At 37.2% G+C, this 21,180-nt stretch overlaps 1 protein-coding gene across 1 annotated transcript in view; it reads right to left on the bottom strand.

Annotated features, from left to right (window-relative positions):
- The window catches only part of LOC129775403 (uncharacterized), a 41,159-nt gene that overhangs the window by 18,792 nt on the left and 1,187 nt on the right, over positions 1-21,180 (bottom strand). The window contains exons 2-8 of the mRNA XM_055780122.1: positions 11,360-11,523; positions 11,105-11,294; positions 7,149-7,252; positions 6,910-7,073; positions 6,692-6,834; positions 5,759-6,632; positions 5,425-5,696 (exon numbers count right to left, since the gene is read on the bottom strand). Of these exons, the coding sequence (XP_055636097.1) occupies positions 5,425-5,696; positions 5,759-6,632; positions 6,692-6,834; positions 6,910-7,073; positions 7,149-7,252; positions 11,105-11,294; positions 11,360-11,523 (1,911 nt within the window). The remainder of the gene's footprint in view (positions 1-5,424; positions 5,697-5,758; positions 6,633-6,691; positions 6,835-6,909; positions 7,074-7,148; positions 7,253-11,104; positions 11,295-11,359; positions 11,524-21,180) is intronic.

Here is a 21,180-nt window from a genome sequence, read left to right as displayed (position 1 = left end):
ACAAATCGCATATATCACATCACATCATATATTATATGTTATATATATTATATATCAAATTATATATTACTGAACATCCTTCAAACCCTCTCGTCCCAAATATCATTCATAAGTGTTCGGAATAGGTCCAATAATTTTTGTGGTTTTGGTCACAATAAATATAAGAGTGTCGCATTTTGATAAAAGTTGGGTAGTCAAATAGCATGAATTGGGCTAAATTGGAAGAATTGGATACGCTGTAGTCCATGGGAAGAACTTTGAATCGATATCAATGTTGATAATGCATTTAAATAGATCAAACTAATGGTCGCAGTGGTTCAAGGCTCCTACACTGCCGTTCTACGCATAATTGTCCCATGTTCCTGTTGCGTTGAGAGGGAGAAACGACTGAAACACGTCTTTACGTAATGACTTTCAGAAATCTAAGCCCTGTTTATTATTCTGTCTTTGACATTTATACCCTTGTGGCGTTATACAATATCAAGGTATTTAAATATAGGTGTAACATTTTCTGTTATTTAAAGGTGTGAACACTACAACCGTCCCCCTTTGAAAAGTTACATTTAATGTAACCTAACGAAGTTATATAATTCAAAATTCATTCATTAAAATTATAATTTAGCCTAACAAAATTATACAATTCAAAATATTTTTACATCGAATTCCAATAAAATGATTGATTGAAACTACTTTCACAATTCACTAAATCTCCATATTCGATACGACATCTTGTTCGCTTCGAACGCCGTGAACTTCTCCTCGGCATATTCGTGGTGGATATTTTTCATACACATAATTTTTGTCTTCAATGCGACGTCTAGTTCGTTTCGAACGCCGTAGGTAGATTCCCGGCAATTCCGCCGGGGAAGCTTTTCTCTTTCTATTATTCCTGACCTTAGCCAGTTCAACCTGCGGGAGTTCCCTCAGGATGTCTTCCTCTGAGCCGCATCCAGCTCCGTTCTCCTCTTCCACTGTTTCCAGAACGCCAGTATTTCTCTGATGAGTGTCCGGTTGCATCGTGACGTTCGGTCGTGCTTCCGGGTATTTTCCCTGAAAGAGCCTAAGTTGATTCCGGTGGGCCATTATTTCCACGTTTCCAATTGACACCTGTTTTTGGAACCACCCTGGTTTCCTATCTGCTTCAGCTCTCCGTCCGTGAGAAGTTGGATTGTTGCAAGCCTTTGCCCGTCGATAAAATCACGGTCCGTTGGCCACGTGTGCTCCGCGTGCCAGATCCAGGAATCACCGAACAAAATGGCTGCTCCTTTGTGCTGGTTTTCTTTTCAACCGCTTTGTACGAGAACAAAAGGAAGCTTCAACCACCAGTTATCAGCAGCAATTTTCGGGAAAAAAAAACACTGCAACCACTATTTTTTCTTTCTCAGGCTAATCCTTTCACTCGTTACACTCGGTTAAGTTCAACTAAATCAGCGAAAGATAGGAAAAAAGCACTTGAACAAAAGTCACTTTTTTTTCGCAAACAAAAGGTTCAAATTCCTCGTCGCCAATTGTTGCGTTGAGAGGGAGAAACGACTGAAACACGTCTTTACGTAATGACTTTCAGAAATCTAAGCCCTGTTTATTATTCTGTCTTTGACATTTATACCCTTGTGGCGTTATACAATATCAAGGTATTTAAATATAGGTGTAACATTTTCTGTTATTTAAAGGTGTGAACACTACAGTTCCAAAATCAGCAACTGAGAAAAACGCAATCAAAGTTTTCTAGCATATTTGTTTACCAAAACCTTTAAGCATTTCAGGTTGGCAATACACCGGGTTTTTTTATAAGCAGCAAACTATTGTTTATTGAAATGTGAAGAGTTCCCCTCACTCAAATCAATCAAGTTACGATTCAAAAATACATGGTGGGACAGTTATGCCTAGAATATCAACATTGGACAATTGAACTTGATGTCGTTTTTTGAAATACTGGGAACAAACAATAAGTTTTTTGTTTTTTTTCCGAAAGATTATGCATACAAACATCGTTTTATGAAGAAGAGAGTGATCTGCAACACTTTTACTGCCGTTCTACGCATAGTGGTCCCATGTTCCAAAATCAGCAACTGAGAAAAACGCAATGTTTTCTAGCATATTTGTCTACCAGAAGCTTTCAGCATTTCAGTTTAGCAATACACCGGCTTTTTTATGTGCAGTAAATTATTGTCTAATGAAATGTGAAAAGTTCCCCTCACTTGAATCAATCATGCTTGATTATAAGCAAGGATGGAAAACAAGGGAGCATGATGTGATTTACGATTAATCGCAAACTGCACAGATCGTAATCTGTGCAAACTGCGACTAACTATTAATCCTCACCCATCATAACCAAATGATTTTCTCTTGGTAACTCTGAGTTGACCAAAGCATTGCTAGACTGAAACTAGTTCGAATAATTGAGTTACTCTCCTTCCTCGTTTTGCTTTCAACTCCTAACAAGAATTTGCTCCATGGGAATGAGTGTCTCTATGACGTACGATTCTCGCTCTCTCATCCGGGCGTTCAATTTTCCTTTCCGAGCGCGTTTACTTCGATGGAACTGGGTAAAATAAAAAAAATGCGCTACAGCAGATAGGACGACTTTAATGTTTCATGTTTCACGGAGGATTTCTCAGATGGTGTTCAAATTAATCAAGAGACTACAAACAATAATCCCTCTCAAATCACTAATTTTATGAGTTAATGTAAATGCGTTATTGGCCAAGGCTTTTACGACATCGAACACGTGGTCTTGCGAGATATATTTTTCCGCCTGCCCAAATACAGACCACTTTTTTCGGGGCCGAGTAAACTGGTGTCTAGAAAAGACCTTGATTACCTTGAATTAATAAAAAAACATAAATTAGCACAAATATGTCAACATGTGTTTTTTTGTTTAAGCGCGTAAATATTTGCTCATAATTTTTTTGGATTGTGGCACTCTACATAATTTGTATGCAGATAGACTATCCACAGTTTGTGGGGGAATGGAATACTCATACAACTCAAATGGATAATGATTATCTGCTATCACAAAGCTGAGAAATTTTTTGACGTTTTGTTTTACTATTGATTCATTCAAAAAAAAGCTTTATTTTTAAATGTTTTCTTATCCTGAGACTGGCTCACCAAATTACACTGCTACTAAAACCGTAGGCTAACTTCAAGGATATCTTTTATTCATTTTCGGCGAATAATCAATAGAGTGCCGTGTTATGAAACATCGGAATAATAGCAAAAACAATATTACGATCATAAGGTGTTGGACAGGTTATTCCAGACGACATTGGAATATATTCCATCTGATCATCTTTAGAAAGGTTAATGACCTTCAAAGGATAAATTTATCTTGGGCACATTGAATTGATGTTCATGACTTCCAGTCGGACGTTTATTCGCTCTGATAATAATTGTGTGGTCCTCACAAAGCATATATTCCAATGCCGTCAGTTCACTGAAATTATTCGCATACCGTTTGATGATAAGGTAGGATGTTGATAATCATTTGCTGCGATACCTATTGTTCCAACAGTACTCATTCGACAATATGAAGACTGAATACCTGAAATTAACCAGATTCTACCATGAAAATCTGCGGTCAAAGCAGTATGTACACTTGAGAGATGCAACAAGTTTGAAGGGATATAAAAAAACATTAGTCGTTCGACAAATCTACTGCCACATATGTCGGAAGTCCACGATACATGAATATCATACGTCCATACTATTTCATTACATTTATTCGCAACAAAGAACGTAACCACACAGAATTGAATTAATCAAATATGTGATCCGTTTTATCTACAAATAAAAAAGGGTCTGAAATTCAATCGAATTCGAAAGGTGTTTCGTGAAGTCACTAATTGAATTACTGTTGGAAAAATTATTTGGAGAGAAATGTGAATGTTCAGAATTATTGGAATCTAAAAACGATTTTGGGCGGGATGAGATTCGCCCAAATCTGCTGGTAATAAAATTAATCCATTGCATCCATTACCCGTCTGCAGTTTATCGGGCGGGAGACGACAGCAAAATAAAATCGACACGAGACTGAGTCAGCCACTCACTGCGGACAGTGCAATAGAGAATTAAAAATCCCTCGATGAGTGTCGTAAGATTTCAGTTGATCGTCTCTTGTTATACTTTCCGATCAAGAACTCATCATCCGCTCTATGGAATGGGATTAATCGTTTGTGGCTTGCACTCACGATAAAACCTGAGTAGTAGAAGTAATGCTTCGAGAGTGCAAGCAGTTGGGATTCCGCTCTCATATTGCTTTTTTGAGATCTTGGTAGCTCACCGTTCCAAGTATTCTCTCTGTGTACATATGAAGAATAAAAGAGCCTCGCCTGCTGGGGGTGATTTAAAAACATCCGACTAGAGGGATATACTTATTCATTGATCGTTGAATGTGATTTTTTACCATCCCTGATTATAAGTATAAAAAATCATGGTGGGACAGCTATGCCTAGAATATCAACATGGGACACTTGAACTTGATGTTGTTTTTTGAAATACTGGGAACGAACAATATGTTTTTTGGCGTTTTTCGAAAGATTATGCATGAAAACATCGTTTCATGAAGAATAGAGCGATCTGCAACACTTTTGAAGAATATTTTTCTCATTGTTATTAGGCATTCACTACCAAGGTGTACACGTGTTCTGTTAAACTTTTTTTAAATTTTTTTGAGAATTAGTTCGTTCTCCCAAACCAGAAATGAATGCATTAGCCCTGCTGAAAGCGTGACATAAAATTCTTCTACTTGAACCGATTCATTCATTATTAATCTACAAAAAATACATGGTTGGACAGTTATGCCTAGGCATTGCCTAGAATATCAACATGGGACAATTGAGCTTGATGTTGTTTTTTGAAAAGCTGAGAACAAACTATAAGTTTTTTGTGGTTTTCTGGAAGATTAGGCATAAAAACATCGTTTTATGAAGAAAAGTTAAAGTTGTCAAAAAGTAACATGGGACAACTATGCGTAGAACGGCAGTACAGAAGAACACTGAATTTTCCAGGAATTTAAGGTGACCTTCATGATAAAGGCTTGATATTTGAAATGATCTCTCTTATTCTGCACCGTGAGTAACGTGAGGTAACAGTAATCACGTTGAAATCACTCGCACAATTCTGTAATCTATCTGTAATCTGTAAATAAAATAGTAAGGTAGATTACAGAATACCTTACTATTTTATATCCTATTTCACACCGGAATCGATAACAGAAGAGTACACAACTTCATATCTCCTTCAATGATAACAATGATAGCCATTCACTTACGCATTCAATTTTCAGAATAGAATAAGACAAATGACCCGAACCATATCTTGTCATTCGCCGTGTAGAATAAAAGGTTCCCAAAAACCATGAACCGAAATTAAATCATATTTGTACAGATGAGAACTAGGATCAAATGATCCAATATCACCTACCATCGTCATAGGCTGGAGTGCTGTGACTTTTATCCAGACGTCCTCGTTTGACCATTTCACGGTTGATTAGCACCGTATTGATTGCCTCGGTGATGTTGGTTTCTCTGGAGATTTGTCTCTGCATCGGAATTGGTTTTACTGCGGGTCGAACTACGGGATCACCGTTATTAGTGACCTTATTGTTGTTTACATTATTGTCACCCACATTGCTGCTTCCAGCACATACTACCTTGGCACTTTGAGAGTCGCTGGTTTTAGCTTGGTCAGCATTGCTGAAAAAAAATAAGATAAAGTCATGATTGAAATTATTTTCACTAAACTAAAAATATCGAACCTCGCAACGCACGTTATGTTTGAATTGTTGGCACTATTTTTACTGGCAATAGACTCGAACTGTTTTACCCTCTGGTTAACCGATTGCACAGGGACCTCCTCATCCACGTACGGAATAGGTTCGAACGTCTCCAGGACAGTATTGTCAACATTACATGTATACTTTGTGTCGACATGACACTCTTCAAATTTCATGTTCGACTCGAAACGCACCACTTTAGAAACACCAGGTTTACCCTCTTCTCCCTCTTCGCCCGCAGGGGAATCACTTTGCGCCTGATCCGCTTTATCCGCTCCAGCTTTGTCCGCTGGTACGATATCCGGCAGCGAGCCTTTCAAACCGCCGAAACTGCTGAATTTTGCCTGCCCATTTGCGCCGGCTCCATTCCCAGCACCGTTGACCATTCCCAAGCAAGTTGTTGGCCTGGGAGCCATTTCCAACCCAAATCCAAACGAAACCGATTTGTCCCTCAAGCTCTGCGGATCGTTCGACATTTGCTTGCTGCTCTGTCGCTCGTGCCAGAAGGACACGCTCACCAAATCCTTGAAGCTGGACAGCGTGTGTCGCCTCTGCAGGACGGCCCTTGGTTTCGGCATATACAGCCGCAGGTCTTTGTCGGATTTTTTCACATCCGTTGGCGTCAGAATGTCGCTGTTTTCCGACTCGGAATCTGAAGAGGCTTGCTTCTCCGGAACCCGTGCCAGCGGGAGACTGAAGTCTTGCAGTGCAAACAGTTCCACCCGTGGACTTGGAAGGTTTTCGCCCCACCGATAGGGTAGCGAGCGTTTCTTGCTGGGCAATCGGTAGGGTTTGATGTATATTTGGCCGTAGATTTTAGTGTGTTTCGGGCGCTTCTTCAGTGTTAGAAGAACATCTGAAATAAATTTGCTTTAGATCAAACACCTTCGTAGCGATTTCCGAAGAGTAACATACCTGGTGGCGACTCCTGCAACTGTACGAGCACTTTTTTGTACTCCCATCCGACAACGGTTTGGTAATTAATTTGCACAATTTCATCGCCTTCCTCCACCTTGCCCGAGTTGTGTGCCGGAGAATTGAATTTGATTTCCGCGATTCTACACGTAACGAGAGGCAGATAAATGATTTGTTTGTTTGCTCGCTCATTTGCGGTATAAATATGCGATAATCACCTGTGAATGCCGTTCAAGCTTGGCATCACCAAAAATCCCAGATCCGACTCTCGCTTTTTGAGGGTTACAAGATCGAGCGAAGCCGGCTGCAGAATCATGGGGTCTGATATGTCCTGAATGATGTAATCGGCAATTTTTGCCATCTTGTCCGCCACGATGTGAATCTGCCACCGCCAACACCGATGTTCAAACGATTAATAATTTACCTTCAATAATGTGAAAGGAAACAAACAACTCACCGTTTCCACTGGTTTAACCGAGAATCTATCCCGCATGGCCATCGTTGCCATTTCCAGACCAAGCTTCATTATTTGTTTCCGCAGTTCATCAAAGCGTAACTGACCTAAGAGATGGGTAAATTATTGGCGTGGAATATTATCTGCTTTGGTTATTGCAATTCCAAATGAAATCGAACTAAAAATGCAGATTTTAGAAACTTGTATTTTCGATTCGAATGAAAGTTTGTATTCCGTTTGGGTTGGAGGAAAAGTGAGTTTTCCACAGTATTTGGGTATTTTTGACGTAGGACAACGTCTTACATTTAGAGGTTAACCAAATCAGAAAACGGGTCACGTTTTTATGAAATAAAGTTAACGTTAATAACTATTTTTGCTGCGAACAGATTTTAACGATTTGCATACCAATCGAATCGGAAATTTTCTAAGATTTGTTTTATATGCTATACATTACAATCCCATAGTTTGTTGTGGTTTAAATTGCCGAAAATTGGAAGCCTTCCCATTTCCCCATACATTTGTTCTGTCCATTTATGTGCTTTCCCGAACAGAGCTATCAATCACGGGCAACTAATTCAGCCGCTAGAATAGAAATAACGAAGGGGGACAGCGAAAAGAGAATAGTTGCGAAGTAAACTCTACCATGGCATAGTAAGTAAGCTGTCGCTAGCTCCTCTGAGGAAAATTCTCAGAATATTTCTGTGCCCGAAACAACAAACGTCGCTTATTCTGGCCGTTTTGTGTTTTATGTTTCCCCTCGAGCTGTAAACGCTAGCGAACATTTCACTTGAAGTGCATCTGGCATTGCAATTAACACAATCTTCCGAGCCACGGCAAAGCAGGCGAAAAAAGAGAAGAGTGCAAATGATTATAGGTCGCTTCTAGCCATCAGTGTTTGGCTTTGTGTGTGTTGTTTGTTTTTGTTGCGCGAAACTTAGAACATGTTCATTTCCTGTACATGTGAATAGCACACCTTCGATACTTTTAGTTGCCATTCGTATTTGCTCTCGTTTAGCATCGGCTCTGTTTTGATGCAACAAGCTCCTAGCTTTGTTGACGGTTTTGGCCGAGAGTCGAGAAACGATTTTTCATAACCGGTCATTCTCGCGAAGTTTAATTTTTATCGCTGCAACTGTGTGCATCTGTTAAACACGTGTTTGATGCTTGTTGAATGGCGATGCACGAAAGATGCCTCTCGTTAAATACTCAGTGCAATGCGTGCATTGATATGAAGAAACAAATTGCGACATATGACCAATAAGTGTATTGTTTTCGCAAAGGCAAGAACGAATCGTTGCTTTTCAAAATGATTCTACAAAACCACGCAAGCCATTAAACCTTTCTAGGGTCCCCGAAACATTTTTCTAAAGAGTTATTTAAGAAATTTCGACGTATTCGCAAATGATATACGAAATAATAAACCAACAAATTAAAAAAATAATAATTGCGTAGTCCTACGTCCTAAGCGGTCGTGTCTCGGATACAACCCCTCAAACTTGTGTAACTTTTGAAAAGGGCGTATCGATTTTAGTAAGAGAAATCTTTGATAATTTATATCTCAAAAACTATGAATCGTACCGAAAAAGTGTCTTAGAAAGAGTAATAGAGTATTGATGTTAAAACGTGAAAAAATATACACTGAGAAAAAAATTAGTACTCTTTTTTTAAAAAACATTAATTTGCAATATCTAAAATACGTATTTTTAATTTTTTTCAAATAAAATAGAAGTCATGCAGAAAATTTTAAAAATCAGTCCAAGATGGTAAAACTGTTTTTGACAAACTTTGTGGAACATAAAATTTTTATGAATTTTCGAAACTTCGAATTTTTGTGTGTTAACAATAATTTTTAGCCACCACCTTGATGTGATTTAAAATAAAAAAGCTCTTCATCAATCTCCTTCTAAATGCCATTCTCGAGATATTTGGAAAAAACATTACTAATTTATTGTCTTTTAATTTTTTTTTGAATATATATATGTATTTTTTAATTTTTTTTTATTTTTTCATATAAAATAGAAGTTATGTAGAAAATTAAAAACTTAGTAAAAAATGGTAAAACTATTTTTGACGAACTTCGCGGAACATCGAATTTTTTCGAATTTTCGAAACTTAGATTTTTGTACGTTAACAATCATTTTTGGCCACAAATTATGAATTCTGATGTGATTTTAAACAAAAAAGCTCTTCATTAATCTCCTTCTAAATGCAGCCATTCTCGAGATATTGAAAAAAAATATTTCCAATGTATTATCTTTTGTATAGTAAACTAGCTGACCCGGCAAACTTTGTCCCGCCCAAAATTTGTTTTTTGACATCCGGCGATCCTTTTTTTTGGTATAGATAGAAGAAAATATAGGAGTGCGTTTCATCACATTAAAATACATTTCCAGTTTCGAACAAAGATCAATTTCGCTAGCGCAAACATCAAATGGACTAACAGCACTTGTCACTACGTAATTGTAGAACATATGAGAATTCAATTTTCCGAATTTTTCCTTCAGAGTGTTCCAAAAATTTTCAATTGTCATGTTCGGAGGGATGTCATACCATCATAGAAACATTTCTCATACCCAAAAACCCTCACATCCCAAATTGTGCTTGATTAGTTCTCGAGTTATGCAGAAGTTTTATTAATTTTGGGAATTAATGAAAAAGAATTTTCTTTTTTCTTGATGTTTTAAAAAAAATCGTTCGTTTGTATGGCAGCTCTCCTTAGAAAGCCATGGCAGCCCCCCTCCACATACCAAATTTGGTTTCATTAATGGATAGCTGTTAATTCTCGAGTAATGCAGAAATTTGAGTTTCATTTGTATGGCAGACCATACCTAAGAGAGGGGGGAGGGGTATCTAACCACCATAAAAACATTTATTGCACTTTAATACCTCAATATGCCTAATTTGGTTTCATTTGCTTGAATAATTCTCGAGTAATGCAGAAATTTGTGTTTCATTTGTATGGCAGCCCCCCCTTAGAGAGGGGGAGGGGTCTTAAACTATCATGAAAACCTTCCTCGGCCCCCAAAAACCCCTACATACCAATTTTCATGTTGATCGGTTCAGTAGTTTCCGAGTCCATAATAATCAGACAGACAGACAGAAATCCATTTTTATTTATATAGAAGATATGCTCTTTTAATATGTTTGTCGTGTTATACCGAAATGTTCATGAAATTTTATGAATTTGCTTATAACTTTCAACAACTTTTCTAAATACATAATTATGGTCAAAATATATTTTTAGGAGTTATGTTGAAAAACATTTTGTTTTAACACACGTACGTAAGTCCTGAACATGGCGGTATAACACGACAAACATATTAGAAGAGCCTATTTACTATAAAAAAAGACATTAAATTAGGAAGTTTTTTTTCAAATATCTCGAGAATGGCGGCATTTAGAAGGAGATTAATAAAGAGCCTTTTGTTTTAAATCACATCAGAATTCATAATTTGTGGCAAAAATGATTGTTAACATACAAAAATTCCAAGTTTCGAAAATTCATAAAAACTCGATGTTTGCCAAAAATAGTTTTACCATCTTGTACCGATTTTTTATTAAATTTTCTACATGACTTCTATTTTATATGAAAAAAATCAAAAATATATATTTTATATATTGCAAATTAAAGTTTTTTTTTGTAGATAAAAAAGTACATTTTTTTCTCAGTGTATATTTTTTACACGTTTGGACATCAATGCTCTATAACTTTTCCTAGGACACTATTTCAGTAGGACTCATAGTTTTTGAGATATAAATTATCAAACATTTCTCTTACTAAAATCGATACGCCCTTTTCAAAAGTTACGCTTGAGTCAAAAAATTCACAAATGCTGTGCAGAACTCATATTTCCTTCAACCCAAACGGAATGCAAGCTTTCATTCGAATCAAAAATACTCATGTTTTGTCATTTGTCGATTTAATTTGGAATTGCTCGTCAACATCTGATTCCTGTTACCTCTGAAAGGGGCCCGGTCTAGCCATCCAATTAGCGGCTTTAACGCCGCATTAGTACGAGTAATATCCTTCAAGATTTGCGTCTCCAGTTTGGTCTGATCCGTGTATTCAAGTTGCTTACACAACGACCGGGATGCCGATGCAACATGTAGCGCCAAAAACTGCAAATTTTCCTTGTCCAGATTGTAGTTCTATGGGAGCGAGCAGTTATTCACCATTAAACTTGGGACCAACAATGAACCACTTGGTGACTTACGAAATTTTTCAGATACTCCACCGCCTCCAGCACAATTTCCTGGTGTCCAATCGAGCACATCCCGAGCTGCTCCAGTTCGTAGGGCCGTATGTTGAGAAGCTGTTTGCCGCCCACTTCATTGTTGGTGAAGGATTGCACATAATGGTACATCGAGTTATCGAGGCCTGCACGAAAAAATTTAGTGATGTTGAATGAAACCGATGATAAAAAATATGGAATTACGCGAGAAGGAAGTTTGCTTCCCCATTTAATTGCGGCGGAGGTTATGGCACCATTGAGAATCGTGCATTGATAAAACCGTTTTTTACTTTGCAACGTTTTTTTTATCACATTCTCTCCTAGCACACTTTCCATCTCGTTTCCATCGGAAACACTTGGGTGAATTTTGTCGATTGAGTAAGTAGTGGCGAATCTAATTGCATGAGCGTGCTTTCACTGTTGTGTGTCGATTACGTATTGACACGATTGATGAACATTTAAATGGTGGCATTATCATGCAATAATTCATTATATGGACCATTTGATCACACGTTTGTGATTCATCAATGTTATAAGAGTGCTCTAGCAATAGATCTAAAGATCTAAATGTATCAAACTGATGTTGAGAATAGTTTTAAATATAGCCCATCTGCATCATCACTCTGGGGAAGCGTTTTATGAGCGTCGCTCAGAGGGAAACTGCAATAAATCACTTGGTGATGATATTCGGTAGCCGTCGACAAGAGTCTGTAATTCACTGGCTATTTAAGCACTTAGTAAGGCGAGATTTGTGGGTAGTTATTTGTGTGCATAACTCACGAGATTAAAGAAACTTGCAGAGGCCGCTAAAATTCTGAGATTTACGCTTTCAGTAGAAGACAAATATGAATGTAATATTTGATACTTCAATGAATCGACTGTGCAATAAAGGGGTCTCTCCTGAAAATTGTTTAGAAAGATACAATTCATCATGAGTTATCACCGTTTGTTTCTTAAACCTTCATATTTTTTTTAATAGAATAAATGTAGAAATCAGAGTTTGTTTTTAATTCTCTGACGATGAACTACATGCTATGAGCTTTTAACTTCTTCTCAGCAGTGTTCTAGACACTACATGTGTTAAAGTGTAAAAATGAACAACAATTGTCTTTTCTAAGATTATGAAATACATAATAATCATACCGGATTGATAACATCTTCCAAAAAATTATAATTTAAAAACCTCGCGTTTCGACATTTGATGAATCAACAACTTCAGAAGAATACTTCATTAGTGACGGCATTTCGGTCAAACAAGTTTTTGTGTAAGTTTTATCATCAGTTGCACATAGGTAACAAAACAACTCCGCCTTCGAATGACGGATCTCGATAATAGCATGTTCGAAAATGATCCTGAATCTCTTGAGAACCAGAGCAGAGGGTCCAAAGCTTCTAAAAGGATGGTTGTCATAGCTGTCATCCATGTTTATTATACAACTTTGACAATCGCTAGGGAACCACGTTATAGGGGCGACCCCTCTGGTCTCCGGGCGAAAATATCATGCTAACATTCCTTTCCTTCCACCTGGAAACTGTAAGGACGTGATCGGCGTCGTTATTGACTATTTAAAGCTCGATTCACACATTGCACAATGAAGATGATTTGCTACTTCCAAGCGTCATTCGGTGTGTTTTTTGTGCAATTTGGCTGGTTCAGGTCAATCACGGAGAGCAACTACGAATCGTACAGCTCAAGCTAAGTTGCACATAGGTGTCAAAACATAAGCAGGGTGTCGACTCAAAACCCGGAAAAAAAATTCCCTGATACTCCATGATTTTCCAGTAATTTTTGAGAAAAAATCCAGGCATAGACTAGTAATCAAATTTTCTACCAGCTCTGTAGTTGTAGTTCTTGAAACATTTAATTAGCTAAGATAATGAAATTTATGAACGTCTATCGATATCTTCCAAGAAATAAATGGTTTGTTATTTTTGATTGAATCAAACGATGGCTGAGAAGTGTCGTAAAAGATAAGAAATAGATTTTTTTTAACACAGTTTGAAGTTATCATGAAGGATCCTTAGACATTAGTATAAAACGAGTCATTTTAATTTTGATTCAGATCAATTTCACGAAAGTGATACGATTCTTAGGAAACTATTTTTTCTTGCAATCTCTCGGGCTTTTTTTGCGCGTTTTTTTTTCAGCTCAAGAGATTTTGCTTCTGCTTCTCGTAACCATTTCATTAGCTTTGATTTATATGACGCAAAAGCCTATTTATAACGGCTCTCCTCGTCTTCTAGATAAAGAGGATGATAATTCCGAACTCGTTGAATCAACTAACTCAACATTCTTATAGATGCTCGCATAGCACCACCGTTTCCATAAAAATATTTGGTGTTCATGGAAAAGCCCTCTCAACGTTGGGGTTTCACGTGAAAAACAGAAGACCATTTTAGACAAAAAATTCTTAAAAGCTTCTCGAATCGTTTCCAGCCAGTTTTTGTTAGAATTAATGACGGAAAGATCAAGAGAGGATAAGGCTTTCGTCGCCGGGTACATCAACCCTTCATAGGCTTTAACACGTTCGACGCCCCGTCACCCAGATATGGGTGACACTTTCCTCGTTCAAATTGAATAGGATTTTTAAAAGGAATTCGATAGAATAGGCATCTAAATGTATCTGTAGGATATGTAGAAAAATAATAAAATCATAACCATATTATTATAATGTCTATACTATACTTTTTATTAATTTATAGTACGGATGGTTTGTACTGCAGTTTTTCGCGAAAGTCATATAATATGACTTTGGCATGTGTTATTGTTATCAATTCATCTTCATATTATGGAAAATATTGCTAGATCATGTAAAAGTTGTCTACAAACTAAGTTTGATCTTCATTTAATAATTTATTCGCAAGTTGGGCTCCACAAGAAACTCGGAAACGTCGCGTTGGGCGACGAAAGTGTTAAAACCAGTGCTTCGCATCCCAGACGACATTTTAGGATTTGTTTACGGTAAAATTTTGGCAAGATTTTCTAATCCATCCTTCCTTGGTTGAACCGTTTGAATAATCAAACCCAAGCTACCCAAAGAGATTTCCTTCTCCATTCTGAAAGTCCAGTTGCAGCTCACGTAATACCAAACGACTTTATGATTTTATCGTACCTTTCTTTTTTGTTTACGTGAACATATCTGCCAAATGCCAGCAAAAACAACGCGAATGTAAAATCCGTCTACTTTTGCGTTGCTTACTCTTCGGAGAGACAGAGAAATACATTTTTGATCATCATTAACTCTCTAATTACTGTAATAATCAAAATTCTAATCGGCGAATTTTCCCCGGCATTGCTCGAATTGCCTGATATCCTCTGATTATCAGCTCGTCTGTCTCGACCGTTCGGCCGCGGTCGCTGATGAATCAGTCGATTGTGACTCTTGACGATTTTGGTTAAGTTCTCACAAGGAATTGTTTATAACGATAATGCAGCGAAATTAAGAAAGATAGAAGTTGAATGTCTGGGAGCAAATGGTAGAGCGGTATAAGAGCTTGAATTTGGTTGACAGGAACAATCATGTTTGTTATGAATTATCGTGTTGAAACTAATAATAACACCTTCAAAACCACTATCTTTTAAGTTTTTCACTTCCAAAATGTTTTTTGAAACCACAGATTGTTTCATAATTATTTTCTATACTGAATTTTCTCATCTTTCGAACTGAAGCAACAGATTCGTCCTACGTAGCGTACTTTTAGAAGTAGACCCAGTTCAAGGCAAACAGATCCCAGAGCAATGAAGAAGTTTAATAGCTCTGCCATTGTTTAAATTCGACCATATGCGTAGACGGATTTTTTTTCATCGAATATGATCTTCTATCATCTCTTGAGAGATTCTGGTTATTTCTTCAATCAAAGTTATTAACAGGGGGTATCAGAGGCAAATACATGACAAGAGTATTTGATGCTTTTCTCTTCTGGAAATTTCGTTCATGAGATCTAATTAAGATCAGAATACGACAAAGTTTATATTATTTGTGCCCCTAATCAACAAACTAAGTAGCAAAAACATTTTCATGTAAACTAATTACTATCAATAAAAGCCGTTTCTACAAGAAAATAGTTTATTTCAATGTATTTTTTTACCGGGAATTTACCGGTTTACCGGCAAAGAAATTTTCATTATCGAATAACCGGTTATTGAAATTTTGGCACGGTAGTGTAATCCCTAGCAGATATGTATTCGATTGTCCGATCTGGGCTTGTGATTGATTGATTTTTTCTATTGCAGTAGACTGCTTGGGTAGACTGTCCAATTCGTAGTTGCTCTCCGTGATTGACCTGAACCAGCGAAATTGCACAAACAACACACTGAATGACGCTTAAGAGTAGCAAATGATTCTCATTGTGCAAGTTTCGATGACTCGAGCTTTGAATAGTCAGTAATGACACCGGCCACATCCTTACATTCAACAGGGGAAGGGAATGAATGTTAGTATGACATTTGCGACCAGAAGGGTCGCCTCTATATCGTGGTTCCCTTGCGATTATCATGGAAGGAAAAATTGTTAGTGGGACTGGGTAAGAAGAATCAGGATTCACTGTGATGAGTGATGTGATTGTGATGCGTTGTACGTAGGTATTTTCCTGACCTGATAAGGTCACTGAGGCCCTCAAAAAACACTCGAACTATATATTTTTATTTTTCACTTGTATTACGTTTCAAAATTTTTTGGCAACCTAAGAAGGTCTTCGAGAAAGCCCTTCAATATTCTTCGAAAAGACGATATATTTTTCAACCTGAGAAGGTCAAAGAGCGAATTTGTGGAACAGAAGTTCATCAATTTCTTTATTTGAATAATAACCATGAATAATAGCTATTACAAACATCCTCCATAGGAGCTTTGGACCCTCAGCTCAGGTTCTCAATAACTTCAGGTTCTTTTTCAAACATGCTTCTTTAGATATCCGTCATTCGCAGGTTGAGTTTTGATTGATTTTTTCTATTAGGAAGGCTTCAAACTACAAAGTTCATTCTACTCTTGCCTTCAAATATTCCTATTAAAACATCGATATGTCCCCTATTCGTAAGACCAACCACCCACATTTTTAATTCAATTATATTATCGAACAATTTTCCTGATCTATGGAAGCAGTCAAAAATTATTCCTATTAAAAGAAATCCTCCTGTAACACAATCGATAACCTACGACCGATAAGTATTCTGAGTGCTTTATCCATAGTTTTCGAAGGTTTGTTGAAACTTCAAATATGTCAATATGTTCAGCAATACAAGCTTAATAATTAAGTAATAATTGACGTTAGTGAATAAAAATGAAAACATGAATATGAAATCATTACCTATTTTTTTGACATAGGACTACGTCTAACCGAAATATATGGCAGGTAAAATGAGAACCTAAACACAGAACATGCAGCAAAAATGCATGATTTCGAATGCTTAAAACTCGAACGTTTCTCATTAGATCGGAAAGATGTTTGCATCAATTGATGAGGAATATTTCTACGAATCTATCACAATGAATAAAATGTTATTTTTTATGAGATAAACAATTGAACAACTGTTAAATTTAAGCGTTATCTAAACGCCCTACCTGCAACGTTTTGATTGGTCCAATTTACGGTTTCCCCAACACAGACTCCAAAATCAATGTTTCTTGGGGGAATCCGCTTCGCAAATACCTGCAAGTCTTTGTGCAGACCAGAATATGTTTCCCTAAAACGTACTTCTAGACTGATAATCCTGGGAAAATCGTCATTTCAGATATCAGAGGTGAATGAACCTTTCGCGGTTCGAGAAGTACGTGAACATGAGAGATGCAATAATTTGAGAGAGAAATGTAAAATACAATGAACGTTTGACAGTTCTTCTGTTCACATATTTTGGTAGTTCTAGGTATCATATCAAACGTAAAAGGACAGTCATCAAATTCACTTGTAACGGAGAACATAATCTATTACAATGCATGATTTGATTTTACTGGGAATGAATGTTTACAAAACAAATATGTTGAATTCAATTGAATTTGAACATTGTTTCATTCAATCAATAATTTAATCAATACAATACAAATGCTTACTAAGATAACGGTAGTCCCACGTCAACCTTGCGGTTATATCATAGAACTCACCCAGTTGAGTGCTACGAAAAAAACATATTTTGGATTTGCGTGTTCACGTTTGGTGCTCCCGTGACCGAGTGGCTAGTGTCAAACCTAACATGCCGGGGGTTCGGGTTCGATTCCCGTTCTGGACGGGGGAATTTTTCGTCAAAGAAATTTCCTCCGTCTTGCACTGTGGTCACGCGTATTTCTAGAAATCTCAACTAAAGACTAATAAAAATGACGCAAGTAATACTACGTTGAGACGGCGAAATTCCTCTAGGAACGTTAGTGCCATTTAAGAAGAAGGTATTCACGTATGATCGCCACCGAAGCGTAATTTTCATTATGTATTTATTGTTTCTTAATGAAATTTATTCTAGGCTGAATGTAATGGTGACGAACTTTCCATCTAACGAGGATAAGGAACCGAGCAAAACCGCAAATCCCAAATACGCATTTTCATAGCACTAAAAATAGAAAAACAGTGCAAACAACAAGGCAACAACAATACAAAAGATAACTGAGCGTCCGTGCGAAAAATAATATTGCTATCTATTGAATTTCGGCTCCGGTGACGCTAATACGTAAGTACCGTTATACATTACGGTTCCCTAACCTACAAATCATTTAAATTAACGAAAATAGGAAGAATACAAATTTTCCTATCGTGTTCCCGTGACCGAAGTACAATATTCAAATATCACTGCTAATCAGACAAGCGTGAATCGGTCGCTCGAAATCCAAATGCAGCATTCGTTCTACGAACAATGTGGTTAAAGGAAATATTACAGTTCAAGCTCCAGCGTATTCTATTCATTGATTATAAAGAAGCCATTCGCGATTTCAAGTTACAGTATACACAATTTTTCAGTCGAGGTTTTCAGGCTTTTTAGACCGAACAACTCGGTCTTGACAAATACCATTTAGGAAGGCATCGCTATCCGATCGCTAACTGAATGACTGATACATCATGAATAACTTATTTGTGATCTTTTTCGAACGATCATTCAACTTAAGGTATTTTTCAGCGTTGAGAGTTGTGTTCTACGGTGGAGCTACTTAAATATTCGAGAAATTACGTATTTTCAGTGTTCTAGACAGCGAGCAAACAGTACATGTTAATGCTTAGAATTAACTTGACAGTCTACTCAAAAAGCTCCGCGACACGTAACGTAACGCTAAAGGGGGGGGGGGTCGAGGTTGCGTTACTCACTGTGTATTAGAGATAGGAAATTGCGTTACTTAGAGAGGGGGAGTTGGTTTAAAATCAGTGTTTTAGCGTTACGTGATTTGTGCACGACGCCCTATTAAATATTTGTATCAAAGCGTTTTATTATTCATTTCATTAATGTTTGTTCTCGTCGGTAATAATTTCGTAGTTTCATCTTAACACGTTCAGTCTCGAATTTTGCTTGCTTCGCTTTCCATTCAGCCCACATCAAGAGCGTTTGCACAATATTAGTGTCGGTCCCAGCTCCCAAATATTTTTATGGTATAAATAGAAAGTAGTCAGAAATTTGACTAGAAAGTAGTCACATTTTGTAAAACATCCGAAAACAAACCGTATATATATTTTTTTCTTATTTTGTAACTGTCAGTTTCAGTCAGTTAGCCCTATCCGCCAAAAAGCTCAATGTCGGTCCCTGGGGATGGACGCGGAGCTCAACGTGTTAGCAATGCGGTCGTGTCTTGGATATCTTATTTTTTTACAGCCCGCGACTCCATGACTAACACGTGTTTGTGGCCCATAAGAATAAAAGATAGAGTACCGCTGATGTAATCGAACAAGTTTCTAGAAGTTGAACAGGCACGTGACTTGCCTTCAATTTTCGACTAGAATGATTAACGTCTATTCTATCATTTGTATCTCAGATTGAGGAACAACAGATCACAGTCCAGAGTTCGCGGGTCTCTCTTGGAAGTGATGCTGATGTTTGTGATAGATTTACTCATATGTACTGCATCCTCGATAATTCAGTATGCAGTCTGCAAAACTATTTCACATTCAGAGGACTTCAGACGTTTCACAAACAATGGTTGGACCATGGTAGATGATTTGGAAAATATTAAAAGCTTTCCTGATACGAGCTGGTTGATTACCTAACAAATTATGTTCGTAAATATATTCGGCAAAGCATCTACGTCACATTCCCCGTCACAATCTCCTATTTTATGTTCTCGAAAATGTGATCATTCCAATGAAGTTAACTTTTAAGTAGTCATATGAAATACTTTCTTTTTAGTGTTCCGAAAAGGGAAGCCTTACAAATAACTGGATTAGAAAAGGAAAATTGTTCTTTTAATGATGATTCTTGCAGGAAATTTCTAAACTCTTACCATTAGTTTTAGTTCTAGTCAGCTTAAACAGAAAAAAGGGTCGTGGTAATTTCCTGGTTTGTTGATAGTTCCCATATTTATGATTTGAATATGTTAATCAAACGACAATTCAAAATAATTTAAATTCCACTTATCATTGAGATTTACCTTTTTTGTTTTTAAGAGGCTTTAAACTTTGCAGTTCATTTGCCTCTAATACATCATTGTTGAGGCCGGAAAAGCACTCGCCGTACTTCCTTGAGAGAATACGAGAAATTTTGAGTGCTTTAACCAGACGCTGTTATGTCATTACCTTTGTCTGGGTCCCCTCACATTGCTCAATTCCGGGTAATGAGAGGGCTGACTCATTAGCAAAGGTAGGTGCAATTGAAGGCGATATTTATCAGCGTCAAATCGCCTTCAATGAATTTTATTCTTTAGTCCGTAAAAATACCATCGTTAAATGGCAACGTAAGTGGAACGAAGATGAATTGGGTCGGTGGCTTCACTCGATTATCCCTAAGCTTAGCCTCAAAACATGGTTCAAAAGTCTGGACTTGAGTCGGGACTTTATTCGCACCTTCTCTCGACTCATGTCCAATCACTGTTCGTTAGACGCGCTACTCTTTCGTTTTAATCTTGCCGATGGCAATATCTGTGCTTGTGGCCAAGGTTACCACGACATCGAACACGTTGTTTGGTCGTGCGAGGTGTATCTTGTTGCCAGATCGAATTTAGAAAACTCTCTTCGGGCCAGAGGAAGACAGCCCAATGTGCCGGTGAGAGATGTGTTGGCTCGGTTAGACCTTGATTACATGTCCCAAATATACGTCTTCTTAAAAGTTATCGATCTTCGTGTGTGATTGTCCTTATATCCTTATATTTTCCTTTTCCTTTTCCTTCGCGAGAAATTAAATCCCTTCTTACTAACAATAGAATAAGGTGAAATGTAAATACATGTTAGATATAAGATAGGCTTAAGAATTGAGTATGATGAATGTGAGTGCGAATGTGAGTGTGAACATTGTCAACATATCCTTATATCCCTTCCTTTTCCTGAAAAAAATGTCACCCTTCTAAACTCGAGCAAACCGCGAGTAATCGGTTCTCTACTTCATTAACACTAGAATTAATGAAAAATGATTATATATACTTGTAACAATACAGATAGGAGTTTGGCTCCTTTAAACTTATGTAACTGAGCCTGTAAAAATAAACGATTTAATAAAAAAAAAAAATACATCATTGACAGATATCTATTACAATCATACCCTTATTTTCGCTTGATGCCTAGAAATGGCTACATAGGAGTGATTCTCTGCTAGCTCCTATGTTTGATTACCTCTAACACCAAAACAGAAAATCTCCAAAACGTAATGTTTACGACTGTAACCTAATTTTATACAGAGATATGTAGGC

This window comes from Toxorhynchites rutilus, chromosome 3 (assembly GCF_029784135.1).
Source record: "Toxorhynchites rutilus septentrionalis strain SRP chromosome 3, ASM2978413v1, whole genome shotgun sequence".
Classification (NCBI taxonomy): Eukaryota; Metazoa; Arthropoda; class Insecta; order Diptera; family Culicidae; genus Toxorhynchites; species Toxorhynchites rutilus.
This window is presented reverse-complemented; position numbering and strand designations above follow the sequence as displayed.